The sequence below is a fragment of the Suncus etruscus genome, chromosome 11 (genome assembly GCF_024139225.1).
Source record: "Suncus etruscus isolate mSunEtr1 chromosome 11, mSunEtr1.pri.cur, whole genome shotgun sequence".
In the NCBI taxonomy this organism is placed as follows: Eukaryota; Metazoa; Chordata; class Mammalia; order Eulipotyphla; family Soricidae; genus Suncus; species Suncus etruscus.
The window spans coordinates 56049164-56069594 of NC_064858.1; the positions used below are offsets into that span (position 1 = coordinate 56049164).

A 20431-nucleotide genomic window follows, 5' to 3' on the forward strand; every position below is an offset into this window, starting at 1 on the left:
CCTGACTGATGACAACTCTATGAGAATCCAAGGTCCTACCTCAAGTGGACCTTGTAAATGGTCCCCACATAAACCTTTTTTTCTTTGGATGATTTCTAAAGGCTTTCATTTTGTTGTGTCAGCAAAACAAGTGTGACCTGTAACCCCTCCCTGTTCTTAGGGTCTTTATGGCTTCCAAAGGGTAAATTTAGGAAATGGTTTGTCTCTTAAAGAAGTTTCCAGATCAAAGCTATGAGCTTGATTACATTTCCCAGTTCTGCTGTGACCTTGGTTTCAAAGGATATCTAGAGAAATATGTTTAGAAAGAATCTCAGGCTTAGGGCTGGAGACATTGTAGAGCAGGTAGGGAGCTTGTCTTGAGCGCAAATGACCCCAGTATCACAGTTGGTCTCCTGAGCCCAGCTAGGAGTGATGCCTGAGCACAGAGCTAAGAGAAACACTGAGCATTGTGGGGTGTGGCCCCAAAAAGACAAAGGTTGGGAGCGAGTAGAACACATCCTAGAAATTTGGGACTAATCAGTTCTTACATCTTCAAACATCGGAGTTAGTTGGGAGGGTGTTAGAAATCAGGTAGTTTCATTTGTTTTATTGTGGAGAAGTCAGAAGCTTGGGAAGGAAGAAAATATAACAATGTTTGTGTTGGGTGGAGTCCCTTCTGGGGTCTATCTCACCCCATCCAGTGATTCACATGATTTCATGCTCATCTCTTGTGAACCCATAGAGGAGCTAATGCACAGTCGGTTTTGCAGGACAATGTGGAGTAGAGCCCTATGAGGTTCTCATTTACTCAAGTTTTAATAATGCAGGGAACTCTGGGTTAATAGGAGATTATGTTGGTACCACTCTGGAAGGATACCAAAAAGTTTCTGTGGTAAGGGACAAAGTAAGGGTGCTTTCCTAGCATGCAAACCATCCAGATTCAATCCCCAGGATCCCATCTGGTCCCTAATCCCACCAGCAGTGATCCCTGAGTGCAGAGCCAGGATAATCCCTTAGTGCCATTGGGTGTGACCTCCCCCCACCAAAATAAAACAAACCAAAACAAAAAAAGGTTTTTATGATATTATAGGGGAAGTATAGGTTAACTCAAATTGCTAAGGTTCCTTTAAGAAAGTGTGTATGTGTGAGTGCTATAGCTATAGTGTGCTTAGGGGCTGTTCCTATACTTTCAGATCTGTGCTGGTTATTATTTCTGGTGGTGTTCGTGGTCTCGTACATAAAACATGTGCTTCTCACTTTGAGTCATTTCCCTCAACAAGATAGGTCATGTGTGTGTGTGTGTGTGTGTGTGTGAGAGAGAGAGAGAGTGAGAGAGAGAAAGAGAGAGAGTGAGAGAGAGAAAGAGAGAGAGACGAGAGAGAGAGAGAGAGAGAGAGAGAGAGAGAGAGAGAGAGAGAGAGAGAGAGAGAGAGAGAGAGTGCTTGGGTCAAATCCAGTGCTTATTTAGGGCTTATACCTGGCACTATACATTGCTCAGGGATCACTCCTAGCAATGTTGGGGATCAAACCAGGGTCAGCTATAATCAAGGCCAGTGCTTTAACCTCAAGATATTCTCTCTAGTTTCTTCAGCATTGCTTGAGTGGAAGAGGCATAACTTTATCTTTAGTTAAGGATAAAGACTTGAGATTCTTAAAATCCTGGGTTCTACACACCTGTGTAATCATAGGCAATTTATCTCCCCTCCCTCAGCTTGATTTTCTCTTGACAAAATGGAATATGTAGAGATGCCCACATCATCACACCCCAGGGGTTACCTAAAATCAGGAATGCTGAGCATAGTTCCAGAATATAGAAAGCACCTCATGGTCTTGGTTGATGGTAGTTCTGCTTGTTCTTTTGGGTGCCACATTATAGGCATCACCAAAAAAAGGAGGCTCTTTTTCCCAGTTCCAAGGGATGAGGCCCGAGAAGCAGACAGACCACTTTGGTCTCACCTGGGCCAGGCCCGTAACTCTTTCTAAGCACTCTTCCCTTGCAGGTTAGCTCTACTGGTCTAAGGAAGTCCAAGGTAAGAAAAAAGTAATTGGGTGCAGTCATTCTTTACAGGGCATTTGGTGCCTGCACTGTTTTGATTAGAATGTATAAACATCATTACCTACATGATTTCTTTGTTTCTCCTACTTGACTTTATGAGATAGAAGTTTTCTTCCTGTCTGCCTGTGGAAATGGAGGCTCACCTATAACAAGAGTGGTCCTGTGGCTCATGGCCACAGTTCTGATGTTCAGACTAGGGGAATCCACTTGACCCATTTTCAACTGGGTGGTGTCTAACCTGGAAAGATAAGATTTAAACTTGTTGAAAGATTCTGGAGACCCCATTTCCTGAAGACCTTCTTGGCATTGTATTCTGGAAATATTTTTCTGCTATTCATTCTGAAGCAGCTCAGAGATTGCAAAAAGTAATTCTGGGGAATTTATTGCCATTCATTGGGGTTTTCCAGAGCTTTCATTTCTCTACTAGATTATCCTAGTACTGTAGGTAATGATGGAGGCAGGTCATTGCCTCTAGCCCTCACTATCTTGTCTAGACAAGATAAAGTTTCATAGGTAGGTAAGGAATTACAAGGTTGGGTATTTGTAAAATGAAAAAGAAACTTTAAAATGTATTGGATACTGAGGAAACTGCAATAGCACAGCAGGTAGGACATTTGCCTTGCTACTTATTGCCAACCTGGGTTCAATTCCCAGCACCTCGTATGGTCCCCTGAGCCCCTAGGAGTTATCTTTGAGCACAGAGCCAGGAGTAAGCCCTGAGCGCTCTCTCTCTCTCTCTCTCTCTCTCTCTCTCTCTCTCTCTCTCTCTCTCTCTCTCTCTCTCTCTCACACACACACACACACACACACACACTCTTAATTCTGGAGGTAGAAGAAGACAGAGACCATACTGGTAATCTTGCCATTCTGAAATAAAACTATTTATTAAAAGGAAAAACAAAAACAAAAAAAAACTATAAAAAAGCATAATAATTTTCATGTTTGAGGCCCTTCATTAAAAGCTTGAGGTACAAATCCTGAACTTGGAACTCTGGAAGTCAGAGTCCATTTGTTTGTCTTCTGTGATCTCAACATACATGTAATACCAGGTCAACATTTTTAAATTTCTCTTAGGTTTCCCCTGCCCCATCTTCTAATTAAATTATCCCAGAGAAACCTTTTGCTAATATCCTTGAGTCTGAATAAAGGAGGTTCTTCTGGTGGCATATCCTCTGGAAGCTCTTTTGAAGTCCACTAGAGTTTGCTGTCCCTTACACAGTGGCCTTGTGACGCCAGGTCAGCTTCCTTTCTCCTCAATTTGATCACATAAACTCAATATGAGTTGGAAGGACCTGCATAAGTCAGGTTTGAGTCCTAGCACTACTTATGGTCCTCTACGTACTGCTAGAAGTGATCCCTGAGCCTTGGGTTGGGAGTATATGTTGGGAGTATATGTGGCCCCAAACAAAGATGTACAAAAACAAGTAAAAAGGACTTGAATGACCACAGATATAATTTTTCCACCTTTTCTCCTCCCAGGCTCCTATGCAGGGGCAGTGATTGCCATGCCTCTGGCAGGGGTGCTGGTTCAGTACGTCGGCTGGGCTTCCATCTTTTATATTTATGGTAAGTGATTTGATCTTATGGGTTTCCACAGATCAGTCCTAGACAGGTTCTTTTATTGTACTATGGAGTCTAAGAGATGACAATATAAAAATAGAGATTACTTTCTCAACTTTACTGTGAAACAGTGTACCTGACTTCTAATTCACATAATGCATATACTAAAGTTGAATTTTTTAGAACAGAAATTTAGAGCAGAATGTTATCTCTCTTTAAAGACCAGTTAATGGCAATAATTATAGGTGAAATCAACAAACTACTTTTTCCTATTGGCATGCCATATCACTGGGGAACATTTTGAAAACCAGTAAAATTTTGATATGAAATAATAAGACCATATTATTAAGTTTTTGTTCTTCTTAACTGCAGGTATGTTTGGGATCATCTGGTACTTGTTTTGGCTGTTGCAGGCCTATGAGTGTCCAGCAGCTCACCCAACAATATCCACTGAAGAAAGAACCTACATAGAGACAAGTATAGGAGAAGGAGCCAATTTGGTTAGTCTAAGTGTAAGTATAAGAGGTACATGAAGAAGACTCCTTGCTTTATGTATTACTCTTCATATTTTTTCTTTAGTTTTTGGGTCACACTAGTGGCACTTAGGGGTTACTCCTGACTCTGTGCTCAGAAATCACTCTGGCAAGGTGACCATATGGGATGTTGGGAATTGAACCTGGACAGCCACCTGCAAAAGCAAATGCCCTACTAGCTGTGCTATCACTCTGATCCCACTTGATGATTGTTTTAAGAAAAATGTCAACATATTTACTAACAATTTTGTATTTTTTTCTAGAAATTTAATACACCATGGAAAAGATTTTTTACATCATTGCCTGTGTATGCAATAATTGTGGCAAATTTTTGCAGAAGCTGGACCTTTTATTTGTTGTTAATAAGTCAGCCTGCTTATTTTGAAGAGGTTTTTGGATTTGCAATAAGCAAGGTAAACATCTGCTTTGAATGCTTCTTGAACTTTAAATCTCTTGCTTCTCAGGGAATCTTTGCATGATAAAATAATTAAATTGCTGAACAGAATTTATATCATTTCATTGACACCTAATACTTTGGAGATCAGATAAATTATACATTCTGTGCATACAATACATAGTTATTTGATTTCTTCTTAGCAAGGATCAGAATTGCATTAAACTTCTTTTAAAGATTTATGCTCTATCTGAACTCTCAAGGTTTTTTGAAGCTAGCTCAAGGACTGCCCATTAAACAAAGATAAAAAGATCTTAGGTTAGATTTTTTTCTATATATAATTTTCTATATATAATTTCAGTATATATAGTAAAGTTCATTTTTCAGATCAACCCCTTGGTCCTTACTGATGATCAGAATAAAGATCAGTGCTTTGTTTGTCTTAGAAAGATGCTTTTTGAAGCCCCAAGCTATTGTTATTAAGATGTCTGTTTTCAGAGAGAGAGTGAGTGGCCGAATGTAAATCATTTGCATAAAAGAATCAATATTCTTTTCTATGAGAAAAAAAATCAGAGCTAGATGCCAATTTATGATACTCTTTAAAGCTGGCATTGCCCAGTAAAAATGGCCACCGTTAGCATAGCCAAATAGTACCTTGTGCTATGCTCTTATAGGGCCTTGATGAATTAAAGTCATCTGTGGCTTCAGGTTGGAGAAAAGACAGGTAGATATGCAAAAATGTTCATGTACTCATTATTTATTATGAAATCTAGCTCTCCATGAGCCCCAATTAATTAGTTAAACGGGGTGCACTAATGAGATGGCACATATGGAATCCGTGCATCCCTCAGAAAGATTTAAGCTATAGCTTACACTTCCTTTTTTTTTTTAGGTGGGTCTCTTGTCAGCGGTTCCTCATATGGTCATGACCATCATCGTGCCCATTGGAGGACAGTTGGCTGATTATTTAAGAAGCAGAAAAATTTTGACCACAACTGCAGTCCGAAAAATCATGAATTGTGGAGGTACAGCAGATTTCATGGGTGGTTTCAGCATCTTTATAGAATGAGATGCAACTGACGTGCACATCATAGTATAGAAGTTTTGTCTAATCACTAAAAACAATCTTTTTTAATTCATTTTGAGCCACATCTCGTGATGGTCGGGGTTACTCCTGGCTCTGCATTCAGGAATTATGCTTGATTGGCTCTGGAGGCTATATGGGTTCTGGGGATTAGGCTTGGCCATGTGCCAGGCAAGTGCCCTACTTATTTTATTATTACTCTGGCCCCTTAGAAGGATCTTGAAGGTCCCTGAATTCATTTCACAGCAGACACTTGAATGCCAAGTGGTGACTCAGTCTGGACTTGTGCAACATTGGTAAATCAGTACACATCTGCAACAGCAGAAATGGTTCTTTCATCTACCCTTAATAAGACAAGCAACTAATTTTCCTGTTAGGTATCTGTTTATTGCTCGTCCTCCTCACTCAACCTTTCACATACACAATCCTTTGGTTATAAAATGTCTCCCTGTATCTCCCTCATATAAAAGCACAAGAAAAATATTTTGTTTGACTGATTTTTCTCCTGGCATATGCTTTATATAGAACACACACATTCCTTGCTTTCATGAAAAATATTTATATTTTGCGAAGACCAAGTAGTTGTTGGGCAATTTCCCTACAACTGGGTGAAAGTTACCATGAACCTATATAATATTATAATGGATTACCCTTTATTAACCCTTTTTCATTGTTCACATCTTTTTTTTTAGTGAGCATTTATTTATTGAATGTGTTCTCTGATAGATTCTCTACTAAGTCCTTTACATATATAACCTTGCTTAATTTTCATCATGCTGAGGGGCAAATACTATTATTAAACCAACTAACTATTAGGAAACAGGTAACATTAAATGACTTGCTCTTGGGGCAGGCAGGTCCTGGGCAAGATTACAGGTGTACTGAGTTCTTCTAATGCACCTCTCAGGAGACTGGGGGCTAGAGAGGGTCAGTGGAAGTCCAGGACAGTGTTGTCTATGAGTAAAAAGTCACAGCTCATACTAAATTAAAAAGGAGTATAAATAACGTTTTTAATTTTTAAAATTAAATAAAAAATTTAAAAAAGTGGGTATACTGGGACTATAGTTAGATGTATCAAATCTGTTTAGAAATGGCAATGATATGGAGGGACATAAGCACAGGCATAGTCTGATTTCTTAGCAATGTAGAAAAATAGTCTGATCAGGGAGAATGGGAATAACTGGTTGACATCTGTTCATTTATTTTTTTATTTTATTTTATTTTATTTTTTGGTTTTTGGGTCACACCGAGCAATGCTCAGGGGTTACTCCTGGCTCCATGCTCAGAAATCGCTCCTGGCAGGCTCAGGGGACCATATGGGATGCCGGGATTCGAACTAATGACCTTCTGCATGAAAGGCAAACGCCTTACCTCTATGCTATCTCTCCAGCCCCACATCTGTTCATTTAAAGCTACAGCAACCCTAGATAGGGTTGTTTGGACTTGCCCTTGACTTGAACTTTTCTAGAAAAGAATGAAGATTGGAGGGTGTGGACTACTCTCTGGAGGGTGAAAGGTGAACCTCTGTGGTTGTGTACTTAGGATTTTTCCCACGGTGACAGAGGTAGGCATAATATTGGCCTTCTACGAATATCTGTCTTAATTTCTAAAAAATATAAGTATGTCTTCCTGCACAGAGAGAGTTCGTAGAGGTGACTTAATTAATCTTGTTATGAGATTGTCTTGGATTATCTGGGTGGGACCAGTATAGGGTACTCTACAGTACTTTAGTACTCTAAGCAGAAACAGAAGGGTCAGAGTTAGAGAGGTTGATGTGTTGGTAGAGGTAAGGACTGGAAGTATGTAACTACAATCCAAGGAATTTAGGCCAATTCTAGAATCTGGGAAAGGCACACAGAATGAAAGAATACAATATTCTTTCAGGATATATTCTCAGAGACCCCAGAGGCAATGCAACTTTGTTTTGTCTGTATTCATTTTGGACTTCTGATCTATAGCTATTTATAGTAATAGTTTTTTCTATTTTTAGCCATTATGTTTGTGACAATTTGTTATAATTTCAGAAATAAAAAAATGAGTCAAACCCCACTCTTCTGGTTAAATTCTGCTCTAGCTGAATAGCCCTTTCTACCAGGATGAGTCTGGGTCTAACTTTGCTCACTCCCTTTTGTCCTCATGCTGAGTTCAGTTTACCTATGTTTCTCTCTCAAGTCCTTTCTATATATTGGCTTTCCTCTTAGAAAGGCTGTAAATCTCTACTGATTTCTTTTTACTTTCTATGTGGTTGGCATAAAAATTGTCAAGTACTTTCTTATTACCTATCTTGTAGAAAATGGTTCAGGCAGAGGAAATACCCAAACAGTAACCTGGAGGCAGGCATGAATAAGCCATGTTAAAGAACAGAAACCAGGAAAGTTGAAATGGTAGGAGCTTGATGAGTGAGCCTGAGAATGAGAGGTGTTGGATAGGGAGGCTCCTGAGAGAGAGTTGTGCAAAGCTGGGGTTTGCTTTAAAATACATTGGGAAGCAACTGAAGGATTTAAAATAGGGCAAGGAACATGATGTACTTTATGTTTCTTTAGCTGAACACTAATAAAGCATGAAACACAGAGTAAGAAAAGAGGGACCAACAAAGAATCTGTATCTATCAAGAAAAGATGGTGGTTTGAATGAAAGTTGTATCAACAAAGATAGAGAAAATTGAGTTGATTACTAAATTCTCCAAGCCTAATTTTCTTCTTTGAAATATGAGTGGGGGAGGGGGAAAGAAGGGGTGAAGATGGGGCTAGGTTGGAGATATGGTGAGGGACACATCAGAAGTGTAGTATAAATGATAAGGCATTTTCTTTGCTGACTCCAGTTTGATACTGGAACATAAGCATATAGGCTCCCAAGTACCTCCTGGACATAACTTTGAACACAAATCCAGCTCCTTAAGCAATGCTGAATATGGCCTCCATCCTAATCTTTCAAAATAAGGGGCTGGTTCATTGGTTAGTACATACCTCTTGTGTGTGTGTTCTCTTCCCAGTAAAATAATATATGAGCACTAATGTATCTGTACTGATTGTTGTTAGGGTTTAATGAGCTATAAATAAATGTTTCCTTTGTAGGATCAACCTACAGATGGTTCTCCACACATTAGTACCCTTTTTTCTATATACAAAATGCTAACCAAACAGAATCTTTCCAAGGCAAGTATTAATACGTACCTGCTATTTAATCCTGTTTTCCCATGGCCAAAGAACTCAACTTTTACACCTGGAACTTGCAATAAAATTCTGATGGAAAACTTTATTTGTACAATGTCTTCTTAAACCAGATGCCTTGAAGATTTCTGAACTTAGTTTGTAGGAATGTCTTTTCTTATTTAATTTTGTCCCAATCACTTCTGCCATAATTGGTAATTTGGGGTTGGCTGGTGAGGTTTCTTTTTGTTTGTTTGTTTTTGTTTTGAGGCCACACCTGGTGACACTCAGGGGTGACTACTGGCTCTGTGCTCAGAAATTACTCCTGGCAAGCTTGGGAGACCCTATGAAATGCTGGACATTGAACCCAGATTGGTTGAGTGCAAGCAACTACCATACCTGGTGTTACAATCCAGTCCTGGGTTGTGAGAATATTTAAAGATTTTTAAGTGCTTATAAAGAGTCATTTGGTTTTGATCTTTGTCCTTTTTTTCTTTTATGCAGAAACTAAGATGCAGATTTTGAATCTTCCTAGCCTTTTTTCTGCCATAAAAAGCCTCTTCTTATATTTTTCACATCATTTTCTATTTAGAGAAAATAGTCCAGTGAAATTGACACAGTAATTGATGTGGGAGGGGAAGGAAGATGGTTGTCCCATTTTGGTTATGTACAAGACACTAGAGATTAAATAAAGACAATTATGTGTCATTGCTGAATAAACTAGATCGATTTGGTTATTATGAAACATTTGCATAATCGAAACCACCAGTTTTTATGACTTTTAGGAAGAAATATAGAGGCCAAAGAAGGACCAGCTGTTTCTTGGAGTCTCTTACCGTCTTTACTTTCCATAGACAGAGATCGTTGCTTCTGGGAACATTGGAAGCAAACAGAGAGCCTTCAGACAATGCTCATAGTTCTAGTGCATCAGGAACAGAATGCATCAGGATGCATCAAGATTTCCCAAGACTGATTGTTGTCCAATCCTCAGACCTCCTAAATAGTACATGTAAAAAATGATAAAAGTATAAAGGTCTAGCCTACATAGCCTCTCACTGCACCTGTAAATCTTAATTCTGTTTTTCTATCAGTTCTAAATAATTTGCTTTCAAGATTCCTTTGATTAACCTTCAAGTGAAAACATCCTTACAATCCTTAAGTTTCTGAAACACACAACCTTGTCTCTAGCATTCCAGATGGGAAGCACAGTGTCTTTCCAGCTCCATAGTGTTGTTCTTCCTTTGGAAAGCCACTAGCTGTTTAACAAAGATATTTAAAACAAAAACAAAAACAAATTCTTACAGATAAGCTAATGTAACATTTTAACTTTTTTATTTTTAGTTTATTTTATTCTATTTTTTTGGTTTTTGGGTCACACCTGGCAACGCTCAGTGGTTCCTCCTGGCTCTACACTCAGAAATTGCTCCTGGCAGGCTCAGAGGACCATATGGGATGCCGGAATGCAAACCACTCACCTTCTGCATACAAGGCAGATGCATTACCTCCATGCTATCTCTCCGGCCTCAACATGTTAACTTTTTTTTTTTTAATTTTTATTTTTAATTATGAGAACAAGGGTGCAAAGAAAGAGGACAAGGTAAAGTTACAGTGGAAGGACAATCACCCATAACATAATTCTCAGAAGAAGTCCCCTTGCTGATATCTTAACTTTGAAATTTCAGCCAAAGAACATTAAGATAAATAAGACAGAATCCATGTACAATTACTTTGTCCCTCAAGTCCCCAGATTGTAACACATTATAATATTTCTTAACAGCACACAAGGCAATCTAAAGCCATAAAACTTACGTAACTCCTTAAACATTACAGGCATAGTATTTTTTTACATTTCCATATACAGGCATATTAGCTTAAGTTAAGCTCATATTTTAAGTGGGTTCTTTTTAAGGATTAGAGTCAAAGGAGCACAGTAAAAATGGTGTTAGAGTGGCAATTGTTGTTTGCATAGGCCCACCAAAATATGAGGGACATGGAAAGAAATAACCTTGGCCTAAATACAAAGTGACCCGACCCCTGAAGTTTCCTGGCACAAGACCAACTCTAGGCTCCAGGCAAGCTAGATCGTCCAATCCAAGACATTGCCTGCAGTGCCAACACATTTTTATTTTTCACACAGTCTCTGTTGTTGGTATTATGTTTCTGTATTAAAGATCCTGGAATCTGCATATCTTACATTGAAGTCAGGATGTGGAGCATCCTCTCCTTTCACCTCACAATCAAAGGGCAATGCAGGGAGCCCTGTCCTGTAAGCAGGTCGTTGTTATTGTTAAGTCTTCTCAGTGTTAAGGGAGGTCTCTTTTGAGCAGGTCGAAGTCTGAGCAGTGTAGGTCTTCCGTGGTAGAGGATTGTTAACTTTTATGTTAACTTTTTTTCTTCACACAGTGTCTTCATTCTCATTCTTTGGGGGGAAATTAATTTTCTGGAATAAACTTTGTTGAGAGTGTTAAGATAAAAGAAATTTTAGCCAAATGTCTTGTGATTGAAGACAGGCCACTTGTAATACTTCTTTCTATTTAATGCAGAGAGTAACAATGTTGTCTTAGAACTAAAATGATGAAGCCAAAACAACCCTCCCCACAAAACAAAACAAAACAAAAAGACAACCCACATACCAAAAAGCCAACCAAGTTGTAGCAATGGTATCAATCTTACAATTTATTTATCTACTTATTTGTTGGTTTTGGAGCCCACTGTCAGTGCTCAGAGGTCATTCCTGGCTCTGTGGTCAGGAATCACTCCTGATAGGGAGTATAGTACCATATGTACTATTGGGGATTGAACTTGGGTCAGTTCTGTGCAAGGCCATTTCCTTATCACTATTATATCAGCCCCACAATTTATTTATTTATTAATTTATCTTGGGACCTTCCAAATGATACTCATGGAGTCCAGGAGCCACTCCTTATGACACTTGGTCAACCGGGCCTGCAGTTTTGTGGCAAAGCTGAGGAATGTGGCTGCTTGGATTTTTCTTTATGAAAAGCACAATTGGTCCTATGTTCCCATTTGCTATTCTTTAGATGATCATATAAAATTATTATTAGTTAAAATTCATTTTTGTTTTTATTAAGATATTATCTTTTACATGCTATTATTTCATTTATTTTCCCTGCTGTTTCCATTTGCAGGCTTTGGCATGGAAGCCACCTTACTCCTGGTGGTTGGCTTTTCCCACACCAAAGGAGTTGCCATCTCCTTTCTCGTACTGGCTGTAGGATTCAGTGGTTTCGCTATTTCAGGTAAAAAGTTCTTGGGTTTTTACATTGTTTTTGGTGATGCAGCAAGTGTTGAAAGGAAGAAGGAAAATAATCTGACAACAACTTCCTTTAGTCACCAGGCTATTCCCATGGGCTAGAGACTTTCATTGACTGGAGAGGCTTTGCCAGATCACTGGAAACTGGATTTAGATCAGGTTGAAATGCTCCTCATTTTCTTCATCTTAGGGAGAGGCACAAAATACTAATAACTACAAGGAGGCCTGCATGTGTCTTTAGGGAGAAGCTGCACTTTGATTCTCTAGCTCTCCTTGCCCAAAAGAAGTTCCTATAGCATTTTCAGTCTCCATTTCCATATACAAAGTGTGAAGATTAGCTTCAAAGTCATATGCAAAGCTCATAGACCCTGAGAATCAGCCATCTTTTTGAGTGGAAATCCTCTATCATAGTGTCTGAAGCATGGTCATTTTTTTCTTTGACATTTTCTTTTCTTTTATAAATAAATTCTTTAATTGAGCCACTGTGAGATACACCATTACAAAGTTGTTCGTGATTGTACAACACCCTTAACTAGTGCATATTTCCCACTACCAATGTTCCCAGTTTCTCTCCTGCCATCCCTGCTGCTGTCTGCCTATGTGGCAGACATTTCTCTCTCTCTCTCTCTCTCTCTCTCTCTCTCTCTCTCTCACTCTTGCTCACTCTTGCTCTCTGCTCTCTCTTCCATTTTCTTTTAGACATTGTGGTATTCAATATTGTTACTAAAGGAGTATCATGTATATCACTTTATCTCCTTTCAGCACCTGGTTCTTATCCAGAGTGATCATTCCTAACTTTCATTATCATAGTGGTCCCTTCTCTGTCATAGGTCAGTAACATGCAATGCAAATACTCTACTACTGTGCTACCACTCTGGTCCCATGGATGTTTCTTTCTAAAGAAAAAGTGTGAGCAAGCCGAAGTGGCTTTTTGAATAAGCTGGAGGATAGCCTAAGAGTAAGGATGAGAGGGTAGTGATAGTGTGCAGTGACAGAGCAGAGCTTGTGTGCCAGGGAGTATTGTGAGTCATGGATGTGTAGTAATTCTGATTTCACAGCTGCCTTGGATGGTCTCAGTGTTATCGGTATCCCCAGATTTCAGGCTTGAAGCTCAGTGTATGTGTTCTCATATCATGTGTCACAGACTTCAGAACCTCCTTCTATGAAACTGGTTGAAAAGTAGAAATGAGTTTTTTTTTTTTAATATGATTTTTATTTTGATCATCGTGGCTTACATATTGTTGACAATATTATTTTAGGTACATATTTACATAAAAGCAAGGGGGATTCCCATCACCAGATTGTCTTTACCTATACCTCCACTTTTGTCCTCCCTCCCATTTCCTCTTCCCTCACCCTCAGGGCGGCTAGAATATGTGGTCCCCTCTGTATCTGACCTACTACTTAGTAGTCTTGCACCTGTTTGGTCTTGATGTCTCCCTTATTTCCCCCTCTAACTGGAGGTAGGACTAGTTAGTTCAAGATGCATGGTTTTGTTTGAAAAAGAGAAAAGAAATAAGCTGGGGTAAGAGACTAATATGTCGAAAATGGGTGGAATCCTTCTAGGGGCTCTCATCAACGCTTTGAGAGATGAAGGAGATAAAGTTGTTTTTAAAGCTTATTGTAGGAGGTATGGAAGAGGAGAACTAGAAGTGTCAGAAGGGCAGTGCCAGAGGCTCTTGGGAATCTTGGGAGTGGTGAATCAAAAACTGCATCAAAACATAAACATGTCATCTAAAATGCAATAATCTCCCTACCCAAAAAAGATCATAAATGTTGGGACTAGAGAAATAGCAGAGGAGATAAAGAATTTGCTTTTCATGGTACACCCTAGCTCAGTCTCTGGCACTGCATATGGTTCCCCCAAGCACTTCTAGAAGTGATCCTTGAGCACAGAGCCAGTAGGCCAGAGTTCTGCTGTATATGTTCTCTCACTCCTTAGCTCCTTAGATCTCCCCCAACCCTGCAAAAGTAAAAACAAAGACAATCAATCTTAATACTAGTGTAGCCATATTATGTGTAATACAACAATTATGTGTACTACAATAAATAAAGAAATAAAGCGTATTGTAATACTAATGAGTCTTACATAAAGAACACTGCATATATTGCATTGCTTTTGTGAGGCAAGTGTTTATGTTAACATTTCAATATGAATGCCTATCCACTGTGCTATCACTATGGGTTCATTTTATATATATTTTAAATTAATATCTTTATTTAAACACCTTGGTTACAAACCTGATTGTGGTTGGGTTTCAGTCATGTAAAGAACACCCCCCTTCACCAGTGCAACATTTTCATCACCAATGTCCCAAATCTCCTTCCTCCCCTCCCAAATCCCGCCTGTACTCTAGATAGGCTTTCTACTTCCCTCATTCATTCACATTGTTCTCAATGTAGTTATTTCTCTAACTGCACTATCATTCTTTGTGGTGAACTTCATGTTGTAAGCTGGAACTTCCAGCTTTCCTTTTATTGTTTTTTAATTTTGGGGCCACACCTGGCAGTTTTCAAGGTTACTCCTGGCTCTGCACTCAGAAATTACTCCTAATGGTACTCAGAGATAAGAGATGCCCGAGCTCAAACTCAAATTGTGGATCAGCCACAGGCAAAGTAAATGCCCTACCCACCGGCATAAACATTTCAAAGATAAGGAACCTGAAGACTTGAAAGAAACGGACTCTTATCATAGGTCTCGTTGTTGGTGGTTGTGCTCGACCTCTCTCTTCCAGATGGCCAGATGAGTGATAAGATTATAGTACACCAATGTGGAACCTTTGATAGTTTTCTAAGCCAGCCTATGAAATAAGGTTAATCATATCAATATATAGAGTAGATTTCAGAGGAAAAGCATTCTTAAATGTTGCCTGTAGCTACAAGCTTGTAGCTTGTTTGGAAGTACAATGACTTAGATTTCAGCTGCCTCTACACTACTTACAATTCATATAAAGAAAAACAATTGTTACACTAGTTATATTCTTTTTTTTTTTTTTTTTTTTGTTTTCTCGGGCCACACCCATTTGATGCTCAGGGGTTACTGCTGGCTAAGTGCTCAGAAATTGCACCTGGCCTGGGGGGTACCATATGGAACGCTGGGGGATCAAACCGCTGTCCTTCCTTGGCTAGCGCTTGCAAGGCAGACACCTTACCTCTAGCACTACCTCGCTGGCCCCATACTAGTTATATTCTTAAGTCTCAGTTTTTTCATGGAAAGTTTTTTTTTTTTTTATAATATTTATTTTATTTTATTTTATTTTTTTTAAATAACTTTTATTTTGACCAAAGTTGATTACAAATCATTCACAGTAGTATTTTAGGTACATCGTGACATTGAATCAGGGGCATTCTCACCACCAATGTTGTCCTCCCTCCACCCCTGTTCCCAGCATGCATCCCATATCGCCCCTCCTTTGCCCCTTGGACTGCTAGTATAAATGGTCCCTTCTGTGTCTAGCTTGTAGACTGGATATCGATTCTGTTGTAGTTGGCTTTGGGTTTGTTTTTAATTTAGGTATTAAACCACTGTGAAATGCAGAGTTAAAAAATAATTGATAATTGAGTTTTGGTCATACAGTGTTTCAACACCCATTCCTTCACTAGTGTTCATTTCCTGTTGCCAATTTCCCTTCAATTCTTTGACCCCATCCATCCTGTCTCTGTCAGACACTTATCTTCTTTTTCCCCCTTTTTTTCTTTTAGGCATTGTGGTTTATAATACTGTTACTGAAGGGGTGTCATGCATTATTTCCTTTAATTCTCAGTTGTTGTCCATAGTGATTATTTCCAAGTATTATTGTCATATGGTTCCTCCTCTGTCTTAATTGCACTTTGCATCCATCAGTTCTATTATCTTTGAATATTATTCTCATACTATCATATTTTTTATATCCTTCAGATTGCCATTCTATATCTATCCCTCTCTTTCTGACTGATTTCACTCAGTATGATACTGTTCATATGTATCCATGCATAAATTTTATGAACTTATTTTTCCTAACAGCAATATAGTTTTCCATTGTGTGGATGTACTATGGTTTCTTTCACTCATCTGTTCTTGGGCTAGTTACAGATTCTGGCTATTTTGAATAGTGCTGTAATGAACATAGGAGTGAAGGTGCCTTTTCTGTTTGGGGGCCCCTAGGGTATATATATTTTTTTAATTTTTATTTTGATCATAGTGGCTTACATATCTTTCACATTAGTATTTTAGGTACATATTAACATTGAATCAGGGAAATATCCACCACCAAATTTGTCCTCCCCCCTTCCCCATTCCCTTTCTGCAACCCATATCCCCCACCATCATCCCCCGGGCTGCTAGAGTAGGTGGTCCCCTCTTTGTCTAGCTTACTATCAGTGATCATGCATCTGTTTGGTCCTGGTGCCCTCCTTTGTTTCTCCCTCTATTTGAGAGGCTAAGCTAGATAAATCGAGTTATGTGGTTTTGTTTGAGGGAAAGAAAAGCAATAGAATGGGGTAAAGAATACGAAAAAAATTAAAAAAAATTAAAATATGCTGAAAATGGGTAGAGTCCTTCTAATGGCTATCAACCTCAGTCCTAGGGTATATTTTTAAGAAGAGTAATATCTTTCAAGAGAATATCTCAAAGACAAGTACTCAGTAGCAGTAGTGGTAGAAATAGTAGTGGTAGTGGGCCAGAGAAATAGCATGGAGGTAAGACATTTGCCTTGCATGCAGAATGACAGTGTTTTGAATCCTGGCAGCCTATATGGTTCCCCAAGCCTGCCAGGAGCGAATTCTGAATATAGAGCCAGGAGTAACTTCTAAGCGCTGCTGGGTGTGAACCCAAAAACAAAACAAAACAAAAAGAAAAAGAAAGAAAAAAAGAAAGAAAGAAAGAAAGAAAGAAAGAAAGAAAGAAAGAAAGAAAGAAAGAAAAAGAAAGGAAGAAAGAAAGAAAAAGAGTAGTGGTAGAAATAAATTGAGGAGTCAAACTTATTAAATTCTTTCCAATCTCACCTCACAGCATCACTATGAGCAAAATAGTAATAATATTCCTATATTAGAGATGAGGTCACTAAGGCCTAAAATTTAGCTCTTTATCCAATAAAAATAAAATTCATATTCAGATTTACAGATTCCAAATAAAATATGTATGGGAAAGTATTTTGTGAGTTAGAGGATTTGGATGATGTCTGTGCAAATGTTTATAAACAAAAATGTCCTCGGTCTGTTATGACTTGTGGTCAATAAGGAAATCTTACCTAGGGCAGCTTAAAGAGTGGACAAAGGGTAGGAGAGAGGGTATTATGAAATAATGTGGAAACTACGCCGGCCCAGTGGGGCCCGACTGTGAAAAATTGTGAGTGCTGCCTGTGTGTGTCTGTCTACTATCCTGTTGCGTGAACCTCTTGGGTGTGGGCCAAAAAGAGGCTCCAGAAAACTCACTCTCCCAGAGGCCAATTCTAGGGCCGAAACAACAAGGAACTGCTCCAAAATGTGAAAACCAGCTATGCTTTGCAGAAGCCAGGTCCCCTGTTTGTGACGTCAGGCTGGGAAAATTCATGAAACTATGCCTGCCCAGTGGGGCCCATCTATGAAAAATTGTGAGTGCTGCCTGTGTGTGTCTGTCTACTATCCTATTGCGTGAACCTCTTTGGAGTGGGCTGAAAAGAGGCTCCAGAAGAGCACTTTGGCTTTGCTTTGCTATGCGACAATGTGCTCTTTCTAAGAAAAGAACACCATCGCAAAAAGAAGAAAAAATCACACTAAGAACTGTGCTGGATCACTGAAGCTCAGCATTTCTCTCCGGACTGTCTTCTCTGTTGCGTGCTTGGGCCTAAGATTTGATCCTGTGTGAGGCTTCATCCACGGAGGACTCCCCTCTCTTGGAGGCAAGTTGACCCATCCAGAAACGGCGGAGCCAGAGGAGTGTGCTGCCTGCATCATTTAGCCAATGAATACCACCACAACACGTAGAAAAACACACAATACAAGTGTGACAATGCGAAAACAAAGCAGGCCAGCATCAGACATAGAGAATGAAGATGACAATTCTGATGACCAGATAATGACCAACCAACTAATCAACCTCTCAGATAAGGACTTTAGACTAGCAATATGGAAGATGCTCAACGGACTCAAAGAAACCATGGATCGAGTTGAACAGAACACTAATAAGAACCAAGAAAATATGAAGACAGAAATCACAAAACTCCAAACTGATATAACATGTTACCTAACAGGCCTAAAAACCTCAGTAAACAAAGTGAATGACAAAATGGATAAGCTCTGGGACAGAGTATCAGAAGCTGAAAATAGACTTGGTGCTGTGGAAGATGAGATAAATAACAATTCCATACAGCAGGAGAGATTGGAAAAAAAACTTAAGGCAATGAACAGACAATGGAAAAATTAGTCAAAGAATGAGAACAGATGAAAATAGAAGTCTATGATAAGCTCAACAGAAACAACTTAAGAATCATTGGAGTCCCAAAGACCCAGGGAGAAAATTTCCAGGAAGAATCAATGGTCAAGAACATCATTAAAGAGAAACTTCCAGAGCTAAAGAATATATGTGATCAAATCCTACATGCTTAAAGAGTTCCAACCAAAAGAGACCCCAGAAAAACTACCCCAAGACACACCCTAGTCACAATGACGAATCCCACAGATGAGACAGAATTCTGGAAACAGCAAGATCAAAAGGGGAAATTACATTCAAGCGAGCATCCTTGAGATTTACAGCAGACCTGTCACAAGAAACACTCAAGGTAAGAAAGCAGTGGTGGGATATTGTGACAAGACTGAATGAAATGAATGCTTCACCTAGACTACTGTACCCAGCAAAACTCACTTTCCAGTTTGATGGAAGAATACATGGTTTCACAGACAAAAAATAGCTCAGAAACTTTACAGACTCAAAACCAGTCTTAAGAGAAAAACTGAAAGACCGAATTTAAGACAAGACTAACCAAAAGACACACCAAATTTCGATATAAAGATGGCATTAAATCCCAGGACAATTCTTTCTTTCAACGTCAATGGACTAAATGCACCAGTTAAGAGACACAGAGTGGCTAAATGGATCAAAAAACTCAATCCAACCTTCTGCTGCCTACAAGAAACTCACCTGAATAGTCAGAACAAACATAGACTCAAAATAAAAGGCTGGAGGAAAATTATCCAAGCAAACAACACCCATAAAAAAACTGGAGTGGCCGTACTAATATCAGATAATGCAAACTTTATATTCAGGAAGGTTGTAAGGGACAAAGATGGACATTTTATATTAATCAAGGGGTATGTACAGCAGGAAGAAATCACTCTCCTAAACATAAATGCACTGAATGAGGGGCCAGAAAAATATTTAATACAACTGTTGACAAATCTAAAAAATAATATCAATAACAACACAATAATTGTGGGGGACCTCAACACGGCTTTGTCAACTCTGGATAGGTCAACCAGACTGAAACCCAACAAGAATATACTAGACCTGAAAAGAGAAATGGAAGAAAGAGGCCTAGTAGATATATATAGGACACTACATCCCCAGAAACCTGGATACACATTCTTCTCCAATGTACATGGGACATTCTCAAGGATAGACTACATGCTGGCACATAAAACATACCTCCATAATATCAAGCGGATAGAAATTTTGCAGACTACCGTCGCTGACCACAAGGCTTTGAAATTATTTGTGAATTCCGGGGCCGGGAAGGTGGCGCTAGAGGTAAGGTGTCTGCCTTACAAGCGCTAGCCAAGGAACGGACCGCGGTTCAATCCCCCGGCGTCCCATATGGTCCCCCCAAGCCAGGGGCGATTTCTGAGCACATAGCCAGGAGTAACCCCTGAGTGTCAAATGGGTGTGGCCCAAAAACCAAAAAAAAAAAAAAAAAAAGAAATTATTTGTGAATTCCAAAGGAACACAGAAGAAAAACTTTAACACCTGGAAGTTAAACAGCCTCATACTGAATAACCAGTGTATGCAAGATGAAATCAAGGAGGAAATCAAAAGGTTCCTGGAAACAAATGACAATAAAGACACAAACTATCAGAACTTATGGGACACAGCAAAAGCAGTACTGAGAGGAAAAATTATAGCTTTGCAAGCACACATCAGGAAGGAAGAAGGAGCTTACCTGAGTAGCTTAATGACACAGCTAATAGAACTAGAAAGTGCTCAACAAAAGGACCCAAAAATAGGGAGACAGAAGGAAATAACAAAGCTGAGAGCAGAAATCAATGAAGTGGAAACCCAAAAAACAATCCAAAAGATCAATGAAAGCAGAAGTTGGTTTTTTAAAAAAAAAAATAAACAAGATTGATAGACCACTGGCAAAACTAACAAAGAAAGAGAGAGAGAGAAATTTGATAACTCATATTAGGAATGAAAAAGGAGAGATCACTACTGATATGACAGAGATTCAAAG

The 20431-nt window shown here is 39.1% G+C and overlaps 1 protein-coding gene across 2 annotated transcripts in view; it reads left to right on the forward strand.

Annotated features, from left to right (window-relative positions):
• SLC17A8 (solute carrier family 17 member 8) overlaps window positions 1–20431 on the forward strand; it is a 49143-nt gene that overhangs the window by 21136 nt on the left and 7576 nt on the right. The window contains exons 6-10 of one of the 2 annotated variants that reach the window (XM_049782816.1): window positions 3515–3601; window positions 3968–4107; window positions 4392–4541; window positions 5415–5547; window positions 11905–12015. In XM_049782816.1, the coding sequence (XP_049638773.1) occupies window positions 3515–3601; window positions 3968–4107; window positions 4392–4541; window positions 5415–5547; window positions 11905–12015 (621 nt within the window). The remainder of the gene's footprint in view (window positions 1–3514; window positions 3602–3967; window positions 4108–4391; window positions 4542–5414; window positions 5548–11904; window positions 12016–20431) is intronic. The other variant, XM_049782817.1, reaches the window with a different exon arrangement.